Below are 24,492 nucleotides of genomic sequence, written 5' to 3'. Positions count from 1 at the left end.
TAACTTGCCAATAAAGTTAACTCACAATAATCAAGTCAAGGCCGTTTTTGGAAATTTGTTGGTTGAGTTTGGATTTTTTTTCAAGGTTTGGACATGTTATTGGTGGAAGCGGAAGCAATAGATGCCAGTATGAAAGAAGTGAGCTTTAACCATATACTGGATTATTGTTTGTTGTCTATACAACATGTTTTGTTTTTTTCACGGAAGATAATCTTATTAGAATTGAATAAAATCAATACGTGTGACATATAAATCTAATTAACATGAAATAATCTTATGTAAGGTGATTCGCACGTGTTTGGTAATATCATATATAAAATTATTAAAATAGATTACTAAGATTAAAATTAATTAAATTAGTTTTCATTATTTGTATATAATCATAAAAAGTAATAAATGTTTATTATTTTTAACATGAAATACAACGTCTTCCTGTTTTAATTTCAACATGTTTTTAAAAACGATCTTGCAAAAAGTAAAAAAAAAAATTAATAAAGTTGAAATTCATATTTAATTTTTAGAATTTTTATATTTAATATTCTAACTATATATTAATTTCTATATAATATTTAAATTAAATATAATTAATACTGTAATATATGATTTATTTTAAAATATAACTAAATACATTAAATTATAAGAAAAAAATAAAAATGAGGCATATTCCCATAGATTTCTCAATTCTTAGATGGATAGGATTGGATTAAAGTTTTCGTTTTCATCTATCCAAAACACAACCCTAAGCTCCCACTTGCCGCATTCTTAGCAGGAGCACAGATAGGAAAGGAAAACGCATCCCATGCATCTTGCCCTATTTTGCTTTAAAATGAACATCAAATTGTTAAGACTTTTCTTTATAATGTGGTAGCCCTATAAGGTTGTTGCTTCCATCACCTCCAAGTTGTTTCTTGTACCTTTTCCAATTTTTTTTATTTTTTATTTTTATCTTTCGGAATCATCATTCCTAAAGCCAATATATGTCATCATTCTGAAATGTAATTCACATTCCAGATTGATCATTCCATCTTTTACAGCTTGAGCATACGATACATTTTCTCTAACAATTTATCCATATGAAAATTTTACTACAAGCTCAATTGTTTCCCTTAATCATTAATGGTGTTCCTTCATTGTGTCCTGCCATACTTTGGAAGAATAACATGCATCTTCAGAAAATATGGTCAAGTTAATATTCCATCTTCTTCGGTTCTCTAACTTACACAAGACCTGACAGCCTTTTTATTTTTAAATCTATCCTTCTTTCTTAAGATATAAACTTTACATACTCATTCCATTTCGCAAACACTCAAAATCTCCTTCACCAAATCATTTTGGAAAATTTTAAAAGAATCATTTTATTTTTATTTTGTATGGTTGATAAATTAAAGTGACTTTTGAAGTGAAAGCAAAATATAACTTGGAAGTTCCACATATAGAATCAATGATCTATGCAACGGATTGATCTTGCTCACCACAATTTTGCAACCAAACATGTGTTACCGTGAAAATCAACATGATTCAGTGCATGTGATTCAAAATCAATTTTAAATGCCATCCAAATGACCAACGTAATTTTGGAGAAAGTAAAATTTTATTTTCCCAGTGAAAAAATTAATGTTGGATATCAAACTCATTGTACACACACCTTGCCTGTGCAGATGATTTTCAAAGCCTCTTCTGCTTTTAGATGTGTAGGATTTATGGAGTTCCAATCAGTTAAACATGGTTATTCTACAGCCATATATGAAAATTTCATCACAAGATCCAAAAGCTGTCGAGACCATTTAAGCAAACAAGAATTGTGCACTAGGACTAGAAAGGAAAACGGAATACTACTCTTTAACATGTCTTAGAATCAGGATTTGAGAGTACATGAATATATAAACAGTTTGCTTTAGGATTATAGTAAAGGTGTATATAACCCAATACAATATAAAACACATACATAAAGATATTATTTTTGAGAGCAGCATCCTTCATCATAAATGTAGTCTTTCTTAGGCAATGTCACTCATAGAAACCCATTTGATCATTAAGTGATTGAGGTATTCCTTTTTCATTTTCATTTTCTCATCATGTTAAATCTTTTACATTAAGGGTAGATGCAAAGAAAACAAAAGAAGGCCATTACTAGCATTTGGTGGCACATTGTTACAAAAAATCACTATGTATCATCCTCATCTACTGCCTATACATTATCCTTTAGCTGCTATAATTAGTACATTCACTTGTTCTACAATGTTCATTGATGCTCCTATCTTGTAGAAGATTACTAGGAATGCAAGTAATGTGAAGAATACTCACTATCCTGATGAATGTCTCCATGCTCAACGCCTCCACATGCACTAATAACTGTTGTATGGATATAATCATCCACCACAAAACCTTCAGCTTGCATTCTATGCATGAGCTTCAGAGCCTCTCTAGCATGCCCATTCCTTGCATAAGCCAATATCATGGATTCCCAAGAAACCACATTCCTCTCCGGCATGTTGTCAAAAACTTGAAAAGCATCAGCAACATATCCACATTTTGAATACATATATATTAAAGCACTGTTTACAAATACATTAGACGAGGCAGGGGTCTTGCTCGCGTAGGAATGAATTAACTTTCCTTGAATTGGAGCTTCCAGTTCTGCACAAGCTTTCAAGGCTGACGAGTAAGTATAGGAATTAGGCAACACGCCTTCTTCCATCATTTCCTGCAAAAACTCCAGAGCCTCATGTTCAAGCCCGAGCCTGGCACAACCAGAGATAATGGCAGTCCATGAAACAACATCCCTGAAAGGCATATATTGGAGCACCTTGAAAGCATAGGAGTATTCTTTACATTTGCAATAGAACCATACCAAAGTGCTTCCTACATATATGTTGGTATGGATATTACTTTTAATTATCTGTGCATGAACTTCTCTTCCAAATAGCAAAGACTTAATTGTGCCACAAGCCATCAAGACACTTAAAACTGTCAACTTATTAACATGTATTCTTTTCATCTTCATTAATCGAAAGAAGCTTGTGGCCTCTTCACCAAACCCATTCCGAGCATATCCTGATATAATAGAAGTCCAAGTAGCTGTATTTCTAATTCTCATTCTATCGAACACTACTTTAGAATCCACCATCACTCCACATTTTGCATACATATCAACTAGGGAAGTTCCTATAAAAACATCACTCTTGCAGATTTTCTTTATTATGGCACCATGCAGCTGTGTCCCAAATTTCAATGCTTTGTTCTCTCCACAAGCCTTTAGTGCACTACATATAGTATATTCATTAGGATAGAACCCATCACTTAGCATTTGTGACAACATTGACAAGGCTTCATGTCCAAACCCTTGTTGGGAACAAGCAGTAATCATAGTTGTCCAACATATTACATCTCGCTCAGCCATACAATCAAATGCTCGAAATGCACTTGATATATTGCCACATTTTGCATAAAAGTGAACAACTGCATTGTCAACAATTAAATTCCTCCATCTGCTTTTCAAAATCCGAGCATGGATTTGTTTCCCAAGCTCTAAATCCACTCTTCTACCACACAAATTCATGATACAGACAAACATCTTACTGTTTGCTGGAACACCATGTTTAACACAATCTTGAAATAACTTAAAAGCTTCATCATCCAAGTTAAATTTTAAATATCCATCAATTATAGCAGTCCACGTAACTGTATTCTTTCTTGACATTCCATCAAACACTCTACGAGCCTGAGCTAACTTGCCCAATCTTAAATAACTACAAATCAAATTATTATCTACATAAGTAACTGGATGTATAAAAAATTTCAAGACAATTGTGTGTACCCTTCCTACTTCTTCCATATTATAACACAATCGCAGCCAATGAGCTACTAATTCTGGATTGAAGCATTGACTTTTCTCAGCTAAATTGTCTATCTTCCAGCAGAAAGCATCCGGGGGAGACTTGATAATATCTTGGAAATTCAACTCTGCAGCATTTAGTGCCTCAATGCTTTCAGTTGCAGCATCGTAGACTTTTACAGCAGCCAAGCACGTGTTCCAAAGCTTTAACAAATCTTGTCACATAAACATATGATGACAAATACCAAATTAATTGAAGAGGCAAGTTAGAACTACCCAGTTAAATTGATTAATTTCTTGAATCTTAACATGTGGCAAGTACAATAAGATCTCTATATTGCAAGGACACAAAAATCCAAAGGCATATTATCACAGTTTAACCTAGGCTAAGACTAAGCTAGATGAATACTTGATGAGCTATGTTTTTAAAGGAAGAATTTTTGGAGAAATGGGAATGAAAATGGAGTATCATTCTGTGGGAGAATACCTATGATTTGATTATAGAAGGCACCGGCATCTAATTTTAGTTGTAGTAATGAAGTATTAAAAAAGCTCTGAACTGGAGGGATATCATTCAGTTCAGTGAGTGACCAAATATTTGAAAGCAAAATATACTGTTATAGAAAACACTAATTCAGAATTCAAAGCATTTAGTCTCACCATTTTGCCTTTCGAGATTGTATCCATAAGATTCAGCTATTGTATGAAGATGCATAAAAAATTCTTTTGTGAAATCTTTACGACTGCTGGAGACAATTTCACAAATTTTAGATGGATTCCCTTTGATCATTTCGATAAGTTCATTGTGCCCCTGCAACTCTTGATCTATCTGCAGAACAGGAGTATTGAATAAATTTGTGCATTACGGAAGCCATAGACAACAATTTAAAGGAATGGTATAATCTCTAGATATACAATGTTTCCTTGCATTAATCACATTTCAAACATCTTCCCCCTTTCATTATTTTCTAATTGATGTAGGAAACAGTATAATTACGCAATGAAATACAGCTACAAGTGTGTAGATTACATTAAAGAGAAATGAAAAGTTATTTGGGGGGGTGGGGGTAAAGGTTAGATAGAATTGTGCCAGCTTGTTTTTCTTTAGTCACTAATACCATAATGAAAGAGTGATGGGTATAGAATTTCAATAACAAAGGAGTAATGACAGACCTCTTTAAGCTTCTTTCCAAGCCAGAGCAGCTTGTTCTTCGTCACCGGATTGTCTTCTGTGTCTGCTTTATCCTGACAGTGTCTAAAAAAATGGGGCCTAATATTATTCCACTTTTTGTTGAAAACTAACAGCCTCCTCCAATTTCTCTCGTCAACCATGAAAGCCTCAATTAGCTTGTCACAATCTCTAATGATCATTTCATAGTTATTCAAGAACCCCATGGCATCTTCATCATCATCCCTTTTATCATCACAAGAACAATCACCACTGGAGGCACCGGTACATGACAACCCTTCACTGATACAATTCAGCACTGCTCTTGTGTCGCGTGCAGTGACTGGAAAGGAATGCTGCTGGTCTGCTTGACCAAGAAACAAGTTAGCATAACAGGAATTAGGATCATCTCCTGTCACACACCATCAATTCAAGAGAGACAAATACAATTATGTTGCAAATAAACCCATCATAATGCATAAAGAAGGTTAAATATTCATTTGGTCCTTATAGTTGTCTTCATTTTAACTTTCAATTCCTATACGAGAAAACTGTAAGTCTTAGTCCTAATATGCATAAAAGTTAAGCTTTGATTCCTAAAGTCAATGTTAATGAAGCTACAAAAACTTTTTGGCGATGATAAACCGCTACAAAAAAAAAAAACATTGTCTAGGAACTAAAACGTACCATTCTATCATACAAGACTACAACTTAGAATGGAGACAAATACAAGGACCAAATGAATACTTTAACCTATTAAAAATTGTATTTATAAATAATTTTGAACCCTCTAAAAATTCCAATTTTTTTCATTTGGTCGATCAATTTTCAAAACAGTTTTGCTAAGCCTTAAAGACGGCAGCTATTGAAATCAAAAATAGAATTTTAAAAATGTAATAACATTTCAATGTTACAAAGACATCTCAACCGTGAAAACTTTGTACATATATTGATTCCTTACAAGCCCGTTAATAAAAAAGTTACTACATAATCTAATCCTCCTAAAAAATGGTTAAATTAGTTTTTTTTCCTCTAATTTATTATTTATCTTCCTAACTTCTATCCCAACAACAATACATAATATATAATGCAGAAAACAACTAAAAAAAGAAAGAAAAAGAAAGTGGTATGTGATAAAAATTGAAGTTGAAATGTAGAAACTGACCTTTGGAAACAAAAGTGAAACACGAAAGTCGAAGTGGGTTTGAAACGAATAATGAGAAGGGGAAGGCGAAATCTGGAGTGGGTTTGAGAGTGTGAAACCTCGGAGGAAGCGAAGAAGAGGATTGAAGAATTGCGGTGCGTAACTCCATGTGTTAAGTAAAAAAAGAAGAGATTGTGGTGGAAAAGGAAGAGGCAAAAAAAGGTTTGTGTTTTACTTCTGAGTCCTGAGCTGGTGGAGGTGAACCAAAAGAATAAAAAAACTTTAAAACAAATAAGAGGTTGAAAGTTGGAAGAAGTTGGAAAATATCTAAGTATAGGATTGATTTTGGATTGAGGTTGTAGGAAATAGGAAGGAAGTGTGGAGTGGAGAGTGAAGTGAATGGAGTATCTAAGGAGAACAAAAAAAAAATCTAGAGGGAAAAAGGAGGTGAACTGAGTTCAGACAGGGATAAGGAGGCCTGCCACCTCAGCAATGTCACTTAGTAATAAATATACTTTAAGTGTATTTTTTATTCCTAATTTTTAATATTTGACGAATTTTATTCAATTTTTAAAATATTTGTAAATTTTATCCTTTATTATTTATTCATTGATATGTATAAAAATTGGTAGTAAAATTTTTCAAAAAATTTAAAAATTGGGATAAGTTAGGCTAAAAAGTACAATTACATTAAAAATAAAACGACAGAGATTAAAATCTGCAAGAATCTTAGAAGATGGGATAGAATGTGTCAAATTAACAAAATTTGGGTAAAATTCAACAAAAAAAAATAAAGAGTTACGGATAAAAAGTACAATTAAACCTAATAAATATTGAATATTTTGTAATTTATATAATAAATATTTATTTTAATTTTTTGTTATGTGTCCATTAACACAAAATAGTATAAACCTACTATTAACAAGGTCTAACTCAATTAGTGAAATAGGATATGTACATGTTGTAAGCCCCCTTAATACCGTGTTAAATTTTTCCAAATAAAAAAACAATAATATAAACCTTAGCATATTATTTTATATAATTATTACTAATTTTATCTTGTCTTTTTTCTACTTTTCTTTCTTTCACACTATCAATTATTTCAATTATTTATCAATTTGTTTGGCCTTGACGGAGAAGAAGTTAGGGGTTTTTTTAATGTATAATTTCAAGTTTAAGTTTTATAAAATAAATGTAGAAAGAGATTACATCTTTAGATGAGTTTATTTAACTAGACTTTCAAATATAGAAGACATTAGATAAAAATTATAACAGCATTCTGGGAGGGTTTTTGTTGAAATAAATCATATTAGAAATTAAAAAAAAAATTACTAATTACCCTCACGGTTTTCAATCAATATTTAATCATTACTTTTAATTCGAGTTACTTCACATTAATATCATAATCACTAAATAAATACTATTATTACCAGCTTTGATTTGAGTTTGATTTTGCATCTTACCTACTCTCCTCTATTTGTTTACGCCTTAAAAAAAACAATTGCGGTTTGAATGTCTCGATATAGAAATGTGGAAGAAATCAAATAAAAGTATCAAATTTAACCGAGTTGAACCGGTGGGTATGTCCTAACTGTTTTCAGCCTTCATACACAGAATGTTACAACCTACAAACTAACAAGTTAAAAGACCTTAAAAGTTTCGCCATCCATGATTGATGATTAACCCAACACAACACTTTTTTTGTCTTCATTTCTGTGCCTAAAAGTCCCTTCACTGTCTCCACTCTTATACCTAGCTGTCTCTCTGCTCTCCTTGTTTGTTGTTGGCTCCGAATTCTAAGAATGTGAAATTTGTCACCCTCTCATTCCCACCCTTCAGAGATGACTTCCCTCAGAGAACTCCTCACAGACGAAGGCTTCTACCAAACAACCCCTAACAACAACAACCCTTTGAAGCCAAAGCTCAAACTCTCACCACCAACACCAGAGATAATACTAAACTCACTCCCTCTACACCTATGCAATGACAGAAAAAGCTTTGTTGATTGCTCCAACAAAAGCATAGACAAGTCCATGACAAGAAAAGGGTCTTGGCCATTTCACTCCAATACTCAAAGGGTTGTTGTTGGTTCAGTTTCTGAAACTTCATTGGTGTCACCACCACCAAGAACTGTTGTGGGACCCCCCATGGATGAAGTTGCCACAAGAGCAGTGGTTGCTATCCTCAGTGGATACATTGGAAGATATGTGAAAGATGATAGTTTCAGGAAAATGGTAAGGGACAAGTGCAATTCTTACTTGGTCAGAAGGAGAAGAAACGGTTCAGGATCATCATCGGAAGAAGAAAATGAGGTTCTGGTGAACATGAAACTAGGCATGGAGAATATTGACAAGTTGGTGCAGGATCAAGGGACAAAGAAAGATATGAAGATCAAAAGCTTGAGGAATTCCATTGAGCTTTTGACCATAGTTGCTTCACTGAATAGTAAAATTAGAACAACATCAAGGGAAAGTGGTTCAACTTGTGGAATACCCAATTCCCATATCTCTGCTTGTGCTCAGCTCTACTTGGCAATAGTTTACAAGCTTCAGAAGAACAACAGGATTTGTGCTAGGCATTTGCTGCAAGTATTTTGTGACTCTCCTTTTTTGGCCAGGACTTATTTGCTTCCTGACCTTTGGGAGCATGTGTTCCTTCCTCACCTTCTCCATCTTAAAATTTGGTATGCCGAGGAGCTCGACGCAGTTTCGGCCTCAAGTGAATGTCAAGGTGAGAAGGACAAGAAAATGAAGACCTTGAGCAAGGTGTATGGTAACAAGGTGGACACAGGAACTGCTATGTTTGCTTTGTATTACAAGCAGTGGCTTAAAGTTGGGGCTAATGAGCCTCCTCTTCCTATTGTCTCTTTGCCTTCAAGACCAAGTTGCAGATCATCAAGAAAAATGTCTTCAGATTCTTTTGTTTTGCATTCCTCTATCAACACAAACTTGTAAGTGACATGGACATCTTGCATTTACTTGTCCACTCTTGTTATCTTTTCACAAGAAACAAATCAAGTATATGGTAGTTATGTGTTTTCTGTGCTTTGGCTGTTGCAATAGATACAAGGAAGTATTTGGCCCCAAACTAGAGATGAAACCTACCCCTCTAGCTGAACAAAATGGATTGTTGACAATTAGATGGAGCTCAAGGAATCATGAATACAGCTGCAGTTCACTTCAGGTTAGTTTTAGTGTCTTCATTCATAGCAGATTTAAAATATTGGTATGCATTTCAAACTAATAGTTTCATTTTATTTCTCACCTTTGACAGAAAGAAGAGACAATATACCTAGGAAGATCATCAAGGTCAATTGACAAGAGTTATGCTGAAATAAGGCTAGGGTCACAGAGATTGGACAATTTTCAATGCTTTTCTTGCAGGAGTATGCAAGCAGAAAGCTTGGTGAACAGCAGCTACACATCCTGCAATGCTTCATTTAGAAATGAAACAACTGTCCTTTCAAGTGAATTTGTTGGAGCTCTTACAACTATATGTTCATCAGATATATTAAGTGAATGTGAATTCTCAATTCGTGTGATTGCCAAAGCATGGTTGAACTCTCATGCTGACCCTCTAATTGAAGAAGCACTGTCACAGTCTAGTGTGGTTGAGGCTATCCTTGAGGTATTGTTTGCCTCAAGTGAAGATGAAATTCTAGAATTGGCTATATCAGTTTTAGCAGAATTAGTAGGAAGGAATGATGCAATTAGACAAATTATGCTGAACTCGGATCCACGACTAGAAATCTTTGTGAGACTTCTAAGAAGGACTGGCCTATTTCAAAAAGCTGCAGTTCTGCTTTATCTGTTAAAGCCACAAGCAAAACAGATGTTATCACCAGAATGGGTGCCACTAGTACTTCGAGTGTTAGAATTTGGAGACAAAGTGCTGACCCTCTTCACAGTACAATGCAATCCTCAAGTGGCTGCAATTTACTTTCTGGACCAACTTCTTACTGGTTTCGATGAAGATAGGAATTTAGAGAATGCTAGGCAGGTTGTTTCACTTGGTGGATTGACCCTTCTTATGAAAAGAATTGAAGAAGGAGAAATCCATGAGAGAAACAATGCTGCTTTTATCATTTATAGTTGCATTCATGCTGAAGAAAGCTGCCGGAGTTTTCTAGCTGACAATATAAAGAAGAGTTCTTTACTAGAACTCATCGTTCTTGGCAATAGTAAAAATTGCAGTGGATGTGCCTTTTCTGTGCTAGCTGAGTTACTATACCTTGATAGGTATGCACTTCATTACCTAACTTTTCCTAGATATCTTGTTTATTCTTTATTCTTTTCCTTCTTTTCTTTTGTTTCCTCACTTTTATCAGAAAGTGTTGATATGATAGTCTTCTGAAATCATGTCAGAACTACCAAGATTTTAAATTTCTTGAGGGGACTTAAAGATGGATGGGGTGGCCTAAACACAATGCACATTCTGTTCATCTACCTTCAGAGGGCTCCACCTGAAGAATGCCCTTTGGTTGCAGTGGTATTATTGCTGTTTGATATTATGGTAATTCCTTCCACTTACTAATCCATGTCTGGAAATATTAACTTATTGTCTGGTGAATAATTTTCCAAGTTATTGTATAACTAATTGTTTCCAAAATCAAAAACTTACTCTAATTAACAATCCATTAGCTATATAATAAATCGATTTTAGTAATCTTGAAGAGTTCATGAATGGAATAGCAGTTGTGTTGCAGGAAGATCCTTTCAAAGAGAGCTTATATAGAGCAGAAGCAATTGAGGCAATTGTGGCTGCTTTAAATTGTCAAGTGTGTAATGACAAAATACAAGAACAATCAGCAAGAGCTTTACTCTTGTTAGCAGGACACTTTTCTTATACAGGAGAATCATTAATGGAAAGAACTCTTCTACAACAAGCTGGCTTCCAAGAAAATTGCTTAGAAGATTCCTCTTATGGCAAGGAAATTGTTGTTTATGATTCAGCTCACAAGGTAATCTTTGCCTTTGGATTATAATTATGCAATTGTCAAATTTCATGTCCCTAGATCTCAGAACAGGAATTGCTTTTAGTACTACTTGCTATTGAAATTATTGATTAGTTATGTGTTGATGACCAGAATGAAGAGGATGATGAAGCTGAAAGTTGGCGAAGAACAGCAGCCAATGTCTTGTTGAAAAGTGGAAATAAGAATTTACTAAGTGTACTTTCAGATTCTGCAGCAAATGGAGTTCCAAGTTTAGCAAGAGCTAGCCTTGTAACAATTTCATGGATGAGCAGCTACCTTCACTTAGTTGATGATAGAAAGCTTCCACCAATGGCATTATCAATCCTCATGCCATTGTTGCTAAAATACTTGAATTATGACAAGGATGTTGAGGCAAGAGTCTTGGCTTCATATTCATTGCTATGCCTTGTAAAAATTTCAGGTATGAACTCTGAAACTTTTGCCATTTTCAGAATTATGCCAAAATTGTCCTAGAAGAATAAGTTGTTTTAGTTTTTTTTTCTCAAACTGTTAGATTTGGCATCATAAGAAAAAGGGGGCCTTCAGAATATACTATTATAAATTGATTAAATTTTAATTAGAATTTTGTATCCTTGTTTAACACTAGCTTCATTTTTCATTTGTCCTTTCTTTTGGCAAACTCTTAGCAGGATGTGTCTCTTTCCTATCATCACTAGATAAAGACTCACTCAAACATCTCCAGAATCTCTCTCTAGTGACGTGGACTTCCAATGAGCTAATTTCAATCATCTCCAAAAGCAGCTTGCAATAAAAACCAATGAAAAGCAAAACTCCATTGTTTGAACTCTTCAGTGTGTGTTCATTATTTGTCTTTTATGTACATGTGATTGTAATCAGTAATCACCCTTGAGTTTGTATAGTTGATTAGTTTGAAACTTTGAATGGAATTGTTTCTAACAAAATCTACCAAAATATATTTGTTTCATTTTATGATAGCTTATGATTTCACAACCTGAAAACCTTGTTCAGCAAAAGAAAGAAAACTACAAAAACGGGGAAAAAAAACTTAAAAGATCTTAGGTGCTAAAGAGTATCCAATACAAGTAGTTGTGCATTGATCTCGCTATTATCGTTTTGTTCCTAGATTTCAAAATTTGTCCTTATGTCAGTGTCTCACCCCTTAAAACAAAAAGGAATGAGGACAAAATAGATGATGAAAAAGAGGGGCACTTTTGCTAAGTGTCTTACAGGGATAACAAATTTATCTCTTGCTTGGTTCTGCGGTTGCATCTCTATAGACTCTGACTGAGTAAAGTACCCTCATCTCTATAAGGAAAAAGAATCTCTTAAGGAAAAAGATCTTGTCCACCTAGAATAACAGACAAACAGGACAGAACAATTTGGGACATAGTTGGATGTGTAATTGTGTGGAATTGTGATGTGATGTGATCGCTCAGCTTCACGGTGGGGTGAACAGTTTTTCTAAGCTTATAGTAACTTAAATATTAAATCCATGCCATACACACATAAGCAAGTACATATTGAACTTGGATTAGTATTTAGTAGTCAACCTGATCAAAGGATTGAGTTTTTATTTTTTAAATATTTCGTAATCAATCTTGTTCGGATAAGACTCCTCACCCCTCTCTAAAGGTGTATTTTGTGGGATCAAACCGTGACTCTTCCCACAAATTTAGCCTAACTGTCAAATGAGTCTCACCCATTATGTAAAGGGATTGAGTTATTGATTTTGTTTTATGTAAAATTTTAGATTAGAGGAAGATACATTGCCTTACAAGACCAGTAAAAAATGCAACCCTCAACAAAGACAGTAAAATTTACGTATCCTTTACAATAACAGAAATCTGATAATTGAACTTAAGTGACAATTAGTGTGGACTATAGAGTATCCATCAGTTTATTGATGACTAATTTTCATTAAATAATCTGACTAACCATCTTTGGTAGGGTCTCTTTCTTAATCACTTTTTTTGTCATTCACAAGATTTCAATTGAAACTTTACTTAAGAGGATCGAGTCTAGTACCGATTTCAATTGAGACTTTACTTAAGAGGATCAAGTCTAGTACCACTGAAATCAATGATTTATTGATATGATAGTTATTGATTATTTAATTCTTATGTGATACTATAATTTTAATTAAATTTAAGATCTGTTACATGCATAATGAAAAACGTCAGTGATTGAGTAAAATAATCAATTTTAAGAATAAATAAATCCATGCCAAAACATAATACTACTATTTCCTATCCTTTTTATAAGGAATATATAATAACAGTGTTAAAAACATTAATATTATCTGTTTCTTATAAAGGCAGAAGGAATATACAGTAAGAAACCATATTCAGAAGAAAATGAAATATGTAGAGCTTAATTAAAAAGTTTTTGTGCCACTTTGATTCCAATGTTACAGACTTTCAGGCCAAACAAAACCCATGCATCGCTGAAACACAGGTCAATAAGTCCCACGTCATCTATGCATTGATGTTTTGGCTCTATCCATATAGCCTTTGGTACCATTGATAAATCCTGGCATCAAATGTAATGCTAAGTTCCCATACATATAAAGACAAAGCAAGTTTTGTTCAATCAGTTTTTATATAGCTTACTGATATTGACTGTTTTTCACCCATTAAGTGAATGTCCCATCTATTAGAGCAACAAAATCAGTCTAGTGTCAACTTTATTTGTTCAACATAACATTGGCGTGAATGATGGAATATTTATGAATTTTGTTAACGATTAATTTTTGTCAAAGAAATTAATTAAGTATTTTTAATCGAGTTTTTCTTCTTAATTATGTTTCATCCATAAAATTCTTGAAACTTTAAATTAAAGATACTGCATTTATTACCACTCGTGTTGATTTAGTGTCAAGTTTATGATGATACCATGTGTCATTTTTTCAATGGAAGAATGTTAACGAATATGTACGGTAATAACTATATACTATATACACATTTAACTAATTAACAATCATTCTTTCATTACGAATTACGATGCCCCTCACGGGGAAGATAAAAATTGCACATGATTAGGGTGATTCACCAATCAACATGAGAATTGTCCTTGAAACTTGAAAGCCAATTCTAATATAGCCAAGTCTAGTCTTGCTACGCTTATTCCTTGTCATTTTAAGCTTCACCCAATTGGGTTCCATTGAATTTTTGCAGCAAATGACAGAGTTTTGGTTGGCCAAAACTCCATGTTGTGTAGCCATGTGCTGGCCACAAGTGTATCTTCCATTGTCCTTATATGAATTATAGGAACCCCATCAAGAAAACTGTAAAAACAGAAGCATAGATAGCAAAGAAGAGAGTAAGACAACAATCTAAACTCAAATTTTGCATGAAATGCATGACCAATCATTATCATTTATCAATATGCATGGTCCCCATTATTCTTCGTTCACATGCTACTCTCTCAGTACTTGGTCTCCAATAATGTCTCATATGTGTGCAATGTAAGAAGAATAACGTATATACACGCAAGCCTAGCCTTATATACCAAACACGTTCAAATTAAACTCTCTTTGCACCAGAATGTAGACGGTACGAGAATTGAGGCATGGAATTGGACCACACTAGTGACACTACATTTCAAATGGTTAAGGGAATAGTGGAAAACCATTAATCTAAAGTGTAAGTTTGAATATAATTAAGCTCAAATATTAGATTCCATTAGAATCCGCATAATCCAAATAGTTGATACAAGATTGTACTAAGAGGCCTAATAGAGAAATGCTTTTCAGGATAAATCCAAAATGACTCCTAAATCCTAATTGATTCCTCACTTTTTGTGAACTTGCATTTTGGATTCTTTTCTTCTTTAACAAAGAGAAGAGAGAAGAAAGGAAAAATATATCTTAAAAGATTTCACTAGCTAGCGTCCATTATTTAACCAAGACACCCTTTTTTCATGGTGTGTTGATTTATTAAAAAAATATATACTTATTTAATATTTGATTTTAAAAATTAGGGATTTGAAAGAAGAAAAAAAAACTTGATTAAAAATTGAACGGTTTATTAGAGATATAGACTACTAACATAAGTTAGTTACAAGTTAATTATTAGTTTAATTAGTTACAAGTTAGTTACTTTTATAACCAATTACATTATATAAGACACGTTGTATTCATGTAATGAGTGAGATTTACTCATTTTGAATATTATCCAAAGTAATATTTAGTTTCTCTTTTCTCTTCTTTTCATCTCTCCACCTTGAACTTTATCATGGTATCAGAGTCTTCATCTCCATTTTTTCGCTGCTTCATTCATCTTTTTCGTTCAGAGCTTCGGCTGAAGTTGGTTCAGATGTTGAGACTATGAGATCAAATTTGGTTGCTGCATACTGCTAATGAACATCGTTGCTTGGGTCATGGGTACTTGACTCTGCTCCAACATATGAGTTGTTTGTCTCTTCCTCAAATTTTCTTTTCCTGGCCAATATAATGCTATGATTCTTCTTTGGTACACGTCCATACTTGATTACATCTGAAAAAGCCAGTCTTTCATCCTTTATCACCCAAATCTTCCATTACTACATCCTTGTTTTTCACTTATATCAGCAGTTGGAACATCCATAGTCACGGTTTTCCCGTTTCGATCATCCTCACCCTCAATTTTCTTCTAATCTCTTTCGCCTCCTTCCACTCCAACCTCAAAAGAACCACCCTCAGAGTTCAAATTCCCAGCACTTTCAATCTCACCACCATATGAAAACATTAAGTTCCTACCACTCTCTCTCATTTTTTTTCTCTCGCCTGCTCAAAGTCATTTTCTTAATTCTAGGTGGAATAAGCATTCTTAACTATGGCATTTTATGGAACCACCTTATCCTTCAATGGTGGAATAAGCATTTGCATAGCCAGAGTAAGTTTCTTCATGTCTGGCAGTTTTTTTTTCCTACAATGTGTGTGATTAAATCCTTCTAAAGATTTTGAAGACTTTGGCTTATTATTTTTAGCCTTTTAGGCTTGATTTGATGATTTTAAGCTTCTGTCCATGGTGGTTAAGTATTGTTTTAGTTTCTGTCATGGATGGTTAAGTCTTGGTTGTTGTTGGTTCACAAAGTATTTGTGAAAAGTCCTCATTGAAGACAAATTTTGTCTTCTTCTATTTGTTGATGCTTTATGTTGATGTAAGTTTTTGTCCATGGTGATTAAGCATTGTTTAAGTTTTTGCCATGGATGGTTAAGCATTGGATTGTTGTTTTGCTTCTGTCTTGAGTGGTTAAGCATTGTTTTGGCTTCAGCTCTTGGTGGTTAAACCTTGTTGATTCTCTAAGTGGTTAAACTTTGAGGTATAATTTCTGTTTAGTGGTTAAGCTTTGATAATTTCATGGATTGCTGATTTGAGAGCTTTGATGCTTGCTTTGGACTCTTGGAAGAAAATTGAGAAAGTCAATGTTGGTCGATGATTTCTAGGAGATATGCACCATGACTGCACCTACATTTTGATTTGTTTCTAAATTTCTGTTTTTGCCTATGTATTTTCGGCATGTTTTGCTATATTCCAATTTTTCAGACTTTATTTTTATTTTCTTTGACGAAAATATATTATCTTTTTCAAGCTGGAAGTGTTTTTAACACTTGGAGCTTGCGGGGGTATTAGAGATATAGACTACTAACATTAGTTAGTTACAAGTTAGTTATTAGTTTAGTTAGTTACATGTTAGTTTAGTTAGTTACAAATTAGTTAGTTATAAGTTAGTTACTCTTGTAACCAATAATGTTATATAAGATACATTGTATTCATGTCATAAGTGAGATTTGCTCATTTTGAGCATTATCCAAAGTAATCCAGTTTTTTTTTTATCTCCTTTCCATCTCTCTACCTTTTATCATTCGTTTGAAAAGAAGAAGAAAAATTGAAATCATTTTTATAAAGTGATTCAGTTTGTTTTCATTCTATTTTTTCAAAAATTCAAATCTTGTTCAACCCTATTAAAAATAATAATGATCATAAGATAGAATGAATTCTTCTTTTGCTAAATATTACTTTTTCCCTTCTCTTCGAGACTTTCTTTCCTTCTCCCTCAATTGTTATACTAACGGAGCCAACATTTTTAATTAACACTTTAAATTTATTACAAACCATAAAATTTTAAGTAAAACTCATTAAATAAAAGTAAAATCGTAAAAAAATATAATGTTTAATAAACAATGTTTTTAAACGTGTTACTATTATTTCAATATTTCTCTTGCTTAAGGAGGCAATTGTTATTTAAACCTCCCAAACTTACTAATATATCTTCCTTTTATATATATATATTTTTTTAGAAATATCCATTTTTTTTCAAAAAGTACTTTTTAAAATATTAAAATCTTAACACATTCCAAAAAGTACTATTCGAAAGTGTTATTTCAGAAAGTACTTGTCCGAAGCCAATTTTAAGAAGAAAAAAAAGGACACCAAATTGCTTTTAAGGGAAACCTTTGCATAATTTGGGATAGTTCATCATGGTGACATAGTAGTCACAAAGAGCTTAAGCTCTTGGATGTGTTTCTCACTGTTGTGAAAATTTCACTTCTTAACCGGAAGAACAACTTCATTAACAAACATGATATGGTTTCGGTGATTACATTATTTGAAAGATTTGTCATCACTATGATTGGAGCATTGATGCATCCATGGAATTCATATTCCTACTAATGCTTCCAAAATCTAATAATTTCTTTGTTTTTGCTAGGTTTCTTTTAAAAAAAAGTGAGAAAGTGGGTATATCAACACAAAGCAACTTAAAGGTAATTGGTGTCCATTTTTTTTTCTTTCTGAGACCTTTCAAAAAATACTTTCTAGAGTATTAAAATTTTAACACTTCTGGAAAATATATTTTGGAATGTAAAAATTTCAGCATTTTCACGTCTGGAAATTACTCTTTGGAATGCTAAAAAAATTTTACTTCCAAAAAGTATTTTCTAGAAAAATGATATATTTGAAAGAAAAAAAAACATATAAAATTGAGAACTGCCAATAACAATTAAGGAATATTAAGAACAGTTACACGTCACTTTACAAGTGTGAGCCCAAGTTTTTGTGCATGCATGCCCCATAATCAAATTATATTATAAAATAATTAATATCGTTACATATAATATTAAAATTTTTAATATATACTTAATGTATATGTAAATTTATATAATAAATTTTGTGACAATTAATTTGTTTATATATTTAAATTTTTATGAAACCTATGATTTTTATTTAAAATTTATATATGTAAAATAATATATTATTATATCAAAATTAATAATAATAAGACCAAAAAATATATTAGTAGATTTTTGTTAATAATGTATTTTTTACGTATATAAATTTTTATTAAACCTATAATTTTTATTTATAATTTATATATGTAAAAAAATATATTATTATATCTAAATTAATTGTTACAAAATTTATTATATAAATTTATATGTGTATTAAATATGCATTAGACATTTTAATGTTATATATAGTGACATTAATTATTTTATAACATAATTGATTTATTAGCTTAATTGATTAGAGCATTATGTTAATAACATGAAATTCTTAAATTTGAGTCTTATATGAGTCATTAATTAATTGGTACACCAACAAAAACCCTCCATAATTTCATGGGAGTTGTTATTTTCATCCCGAGTATTTTGCTATTCTCACCTCCCACATGCTTTAAGTTTTTCCCGTTAAACGACAGTCGATTTTTAACTCCAGCACCACCATTACCATCTGGTGGCTCTTTGCTGGAACCGCCAACGCCTATCGGACTCGCCAAGAAAACAAAGCCCTCAGAATCCGTTACAATATTCTATAGAATAAAAACTTACTTGAATATGAGAATGCACCTCTTGTGAAAAAATTACAACTTTTTAATAATACATAAAAAATATTCTCACTTTATTATGCTTGGAAATAAATAAATAAAAAATTTAAAGCGAACAATACTACTGTCACAAGCCGTTTTTTTTTCCACGTAATGGGATTGCAAACATAGTAGATAATTCTTTTTTTTTTTTTTTTGAGAAAACATAGTAGAGGATTCTATGTTCAATAGGAAGGAGTTTCAATATTCTACTATTGCTTACTAAGAATTCAGATTCAAACTTTTATGTAATACTCTAATTGGGATGGTGCCACTTCTTGTGACCTATCTAATCTCTTATTTGTAATATAATATAACTTATTTTTGCAGTGAAAAAAAAAACTGTCACAAGCCGTTGAAATTCCGCTCCATTTAAGTTGTGCAATTGTAATCTGCCGCCTTTAATTTTTGCATGTTAATATTTTTAATACGTATTTACACTCTTTCATAAAATTAAATAAGCAAATAATCATTTCAACTTCCATGATTTTGTACTGTTAGACCTCCACGAAAAGATCTTGACCATTTCCATTGCACCCCTTCGAGGAATTTTTCCCACCAATGGATCATTTCCATTGCACCCCTTAGATTAATCTCTTTCTAAATTAGAATGAATTTGTTTAAACTTATTTCTATTTGTATTTATCTAAACAATTTCAGTTTTTTTAAAAAAGTTATTTTTTTTCTTATTTTGAGAAACAAATCCTTTCTATTTTTTAAAAAAAGGTGTTTTCCTAATAAGAGCTTATTTTAAAATTGTTTTTTATTACAGAAATAATTATATTTTTATTTAAATATATATATATATATATAATTATTTATATAATAAAAACTATAAAAACAAAAATGATATATTTTTTTAAAAGAAAAAAATAATATCATTATCTTAATAAAGATATAAAAGGAAAATAAAATATTTTATCAACAAATAAATAAAGGCACAAATAGTACTTGATTATTATTATTTTTATAACCAAACTTTCAAAATAAAAATAATTAATCAAATAATAAAATATTAAATATAAAAAATAGAATTAGAAAAAATACAACGATAAGAACCATCATATCTTAAGTAAACACAACAGTCTTTTTTTCCAACTAATATTAATTAATAATTTTTATTAAGAAGATGATTAAAATCACGACATTTTATATTTTTTTCTTTTCTGATCATTTAATCAATCTTATATATTCGTGTAAATATAATAGTGAAAAATTGTGGAAGCAAATGTGGGTAGAGTTTTTGAAATTAAAAAAAAAGTATGATTAAATTAATGAATTATTAGGTTTTTTAAATTAAAAAGTGGGTAGTTTTAATAAATAAAAATAGACAGGTTTTTAAAATTCAAATAAACTGGAAGTTTTAAATTTCAGTAAATGAAATGAATAAGTAAAAAGAAATAAAATTGAAATTAGTTATCTTTATTGCTCTTCTTTATTTTTTAATGGAGAAATAATTAAATTGAACTCCTTTTATATTTTTAAATAAATGGAGAGAAATAATAAAAAATTGTTGTATACGAAACTGAAAAAAATTTGCGTCAGTTGGAAAGAATTATGTGTAAAATAATAGATTTAATAAAATAAAAGTTAAAAAAATATAAAAGGTATAAAAATTTATTTATTCTTATCCATCTAATATTTAAAATTATTATTATTGTCCTAATTTGCTATATTTTTTATTTTGGCATTTGTATATTTCTTGAAAAAATTATGTCTAAAATGTTTGTTTTTAAGGGATGTCTAAAATGTTAGAGTTTTTTAAAATATAAAATAAAAATTAAAAAAAATATAAAAGGTATACAATTTCCTTATTTTCATCCCTTTAAAATTAAAAACTATTATTTTTTCCCATAATCCGTAAAAACTAAGAAGTAAGAACTAAAAAAATTTAGTATAAATAAGCATGTAGGAGAAAAACATATTAAACTAAAATTAATATACATATGAATGCATAATAAAAAAATGTTATTATATATGATTTATATGTTAATCTGTTAAAAAGAACAATGACATACAAGTATTTAGAGAGAATGCTCTTTTCCTTAATCTTCAAAAATACAACTACTGCAATTACTACAATATATAAACTACTGCAGTTACAATATATTTAAAATGACTCCACATAACTACTCCATATAACTACTTCACATAACTCCTATTTACAAGAAACTACCACTAACTTCTTAACTTCTATTAACTTCTATTCACATCAACATTCCCTCCCTTAAACTAAAAAGAAAAACAAACATTTAGTTTATAAATGACGCATCAACCATTCCCAGCATACTCCGTAATTTCAAGAATTGTTCTAACTTAAGAGGTTTTGTCATTATGTCTGCAACTTGTTCTTGAGAATTACAGTAACTCAACTCCACAATTTTGTCTCTGGTCAAATCTCTAAGAAAATGAAACCTTATATCAATATGTTTGTTTCTGCCATGAAAAACAGAATTCTTTGATAGTTGTATAGTATAATTATTGTCACATTGAATCAAAGTACTATTTTCCTCCTTATGACCAAGTTTCTCTAAAACTCTTCTCAACCAAATACATTGACTGGCACAAAACGCAGCAGCTATGTACTCAGCCTCAGTAGTAGACAATGTCACTATAGGCTGTTTTTTAGAAGACCATGAAACTGCTCCAGAACCAAGTAAGAATGCAAAGCCAGAAGTGCTCCTACGATCATCCAAATCACCAGCAAAATCACTGTCGGTGTAAGCCACCAAATTTGTGCAACCATTCTTTTTGTAGAAAATTCCAAGCTCAGTTGTACCTTTCAAATACCTTAATATTCTTTTTGCTGCAAGCCAATGAGATTCAGTTGGGCAAGACATGAATCTACTAATAAGACTCACTCCATACATCAAATCAGGTCGAGTTGCAGTCAAGTACATCAGACTGCCAACCACCTGTTTGAACAAAGTTTCATCAACTTTGGTTCCTGCTTCATCCTTTGACAATTTCGTGCCTGGAACAATAGGATTCTTCACTGGATTGCTTTTATCCATTCCAAACCTTCCTAGAATTTCATGAGCATACTTTCTTTGACACACAAAAATCCCATCTAAACTTTGTATTACTTCAATCCCGAGAAAATATCTCATCCTCCCCAAATCAGTCATGTCAAATTCCAACATCATGGAATTCTTAAAATCATCATACATACTTTTATCATTTCCAGTATATATTAAATCATCAACATAAAGACTTACTATTAAAATTTTACCTACTTCCTTCGACTTTGTGAACAGTGTGTGTTCACATAAACACCTTTCAAACCCTTCTCGAACAAAGTAAGCCTCTATCTTGCTATACCACGCCCTTGGTGCTTGCTTCAAGCCATACAATGCCTTTCTTAGCTTGTAAACTTTGCCTTCTTCACCTTTCTTCTCATATCTCAATGGTTGTTGCACAAAGATTTCTTCATTGAGTTCACCGTGAAGAAATGCACTCTTTACATCTAGTTGAAAAACATCCCAATTGTTTTGTGCTGCCAAAGCAAGTATTAATCGAATGGTGTCAAGTCTAGCAACTAGAGCAAAAACTTCAGTATAATTAACTCCATATTGTTGTGCATACCCCTTCGCCACTAGCCTTGCTTTGTACTTGTCTACCTCTCCTTTCTCATTAAGTTTGGTTTTGAAAACCCACTTAACTCCAATTGGCTTCACCCCTTTCGGTAGAATAGTTAACTCCCAAGTCTTGTTCTTTTCTATTGACTCTATCTCTGCCATCATTGCATCCCTCCACTTCTTACTCTTGACAGCTTGTTCAAATGTAAGTGGGTCATCTTCAGTGAGCATTATCATAGCATTCAGACCATCTTCATCTGACAAACCTTCACCTGTTACATAGTCTATTGCCCAAGATGGTGGTCCTCTTACCCTCCCTTCATTCAAAATTGGTGAATCATTTTCAGTTGATTCACTAGAAGAAACACCAGTTTCACTTGAGTTTCTTGTATCAACATCACTGCCTTCTCCTTCAATGTTACCTTCTTCTTCATTGTTTTCTATTCCTTCTTCCATGTTATTCTCATCACCATCATCGTTCCACTTTAAAACATCTGATATGCATTCTTCATTGCTTTTGCCCCAATTCCAGCATTCATCTTCTTGAAAAATCACATCCTTGCTAATGATGATTTTCTTGGAAACTGGATCATATAATCTGTATGCCTTTGATTCATCACTTACTCCCAAGAAAACACACTTCTTGCTTTTTTCATCTAATTTGCTTCTCTTCTGGTCTGGGACATGTGCATGAGCTACACACCCAAAAACTCGAAAATAATCAACCATTGGCTTCACATTGCTCCATGCCTCTTCTGGAGTTTTGTTCTGCACAACCACAGTAGGACATCTATTGAGGATATGCACACTCCATTTTACAGCTTCGGGCCAAAACATTTTAGGAACCTGCTTCTCCGCTAACATAGAACGCACCATGTTCATTATCGTTCTATTTTTCCTCTCTACAACTCCGTTTTGTTGAGGAGTATAGGCTGCAGTCAATTGTCTACTAATGCCTTGATTTTTGCAAAATTCTACAAACTCATTTGAGGTAAATTCACCACCTCTATCTGTTCTCAAAGAAGCAATATATGCACCAATCTCCTTTTCAACATGAGCTTTAAAATTTCTAAACATGGAAAAAGCTTCTGATTTTTCATGTAAGAAATAAATCCAAGTTTTACGAGTGAAATCATCAATAAAACTTAGGATGTACCTCTTGTTGCTATTTGATTCTGGTTTAATAGGCCCGCATATGTCTGCATGCACAAGTTGTAACTTGTTTGATGCTCTCCATAAACTCTTCTTAGGCATAGAGTTTCTGTGTTGCTTTCCAGTTAAACATTCTATGCATATCTTCTTTGGAATCTTGACTGAAGGCAACCCAATTACCATCTTCTTATCAAAAAGTGTCCTCAATCCGTTATAGCCTAAGTGACCAAAGCGGCAATGCCAAAGATGAGATTCATTTTCTGATACAATTTGGAAACACGAGGAAGCTTTTGGTATCATGGTTGCCAACACAGAAAACATTCTATTTCCACTCATATCTGACTGCATAATTAATCCTTTCTCAGAATGATATACCCTACACTTCCCATGTTGAATCAAAATAGTTAAGCCTTTTTCTTGAAGTTGCCCTATGCTCAATAGATTATTCTTAAGTTCAGGAACATAATAGACACCAGAAATTGCCTGAGTAAATCCATTCACTTGCATACGAATGATACCTTTTCCCACAACAGCCATTCTGGTATTATTGCCAAGTTTTACAGTTTGGCTAAAGCTTTCATCCAGTTCTGAGAACCACTCCTTGTTTCCAGTCATATGATTGCTGCAACCAGAGTCAAGGAACCACACTTCTTCCATTTTGTCTTGCTCCAATTCAACATAAGACATTAATAACAATTCTTCATCTTTTTCCTTCTCTAATTCAACATAATTGGCATTTTTCTCCCAATCAGGACATTCATATTGATAGTGTCCTAACTTGTGACATTTGAAACATTCAATAACAGCTTTATT

At 32.3% G+C, this 24,492-nt stretch overlaps 2 protein-coding genes across 4 annotated transcripts; one reads left to right on the top strand and one right to left on the bottom strand.

The window, feature by feature from the left end:
* Window positions 1-2,109: 2,109 nt before the first annotated feature.
* LOC114403932 (pentatricopeptide repeat-containing protein At4g18520, chloroplastic-like) lies at window positions 2,110-6,566 on the bottom strand. 2 transcript variants are annotated; one of them, XM_028367170.1, is made up of 4 exons: window positions 6,169-6,566; window positions 5,009-5,415; window positions 4,496-4,664; window positions 2,110-4,050 (listed from the first exon to the last, which is right to left on the bottom strand). In XM_028367170.1, the coding sequence occupies exons 1-4, from the start codon at window positions 6,314-6,316 to the stop codon at window positions 2,273-2,275; spliced, it is 2,502 nt and encodes an 833-aa protein (XP_028222971.1). In that variant the 5' UTR covers window positions 6,317-6,566; the 3' UTR covers window positions 2,110-2,272. The 2 variants fall into 2 exon arrangements, with proteins under 2 accessions (XP_028222971.1, XP_028222972.1); XM_028367171.1 differs by having other exon boundaries at window positions 5,009-5,367; window positions 6,169-6,564.
* Window positions 6,567-7,759: 1,193 nt separating this feature from the next.
* LOC114402417 (putative E3 ubiquitin-protein ligase LIN) lies at window positions 7,760-12,078 on the top strand. 2 transcript variants are annotated; one of them, XM_028364980.1, is made up of 7 exons: window positions 7,760-9,097; window positions 9,210-9,330; window positions 9,421-10,385; window positions 10,512-10,659; window positions 10,853-11,107; window positions 11,234-11,543; window positions 11,770-12,078. In XM_028364980.1, exons 1-7 carry the CDS (start codon window positions 7,989-7,991, stop codon window positions 11,892-11,894), a joined length of 3,033 nt encoding a protein of 1,010 aa, XP_028220781.1. In that variant the 5' UTR covers window positions 7,760-7,988; the 3' UTR covers window positions 11,895-12,078. The 2 variants fall into 2 exon arrangements, with proteins under 2 accessions (XP_028220781.1, XP_028220782.1); XM_028364981.1 differs by having other exon boundaries at window positions 7,761-9,097; window positions 11,773-12,078.
* The last annotated feature ends 12,414 nt before the right edge of the window (window positions 12,079-24,492 follow it).

Source organism: Glycine soja, chromosome 20 (genome assembly GCF_004193775.1).
Source record: "Glycine soja cultivar W05 chromosome 20, ASM419377v2, whole genome shotgun sequence".
Taxonomy (NCBI): Eukaryota; Viridiplantae; Streptophyta; class Magnoliopsida; order Fabales; family Fabaceae; genus Glycine; species Glycine soja.
Note: the sequence above shows the minus strand (reverse complement) of the source record. Positions and strands in the feature narration are given on the sequence as shown.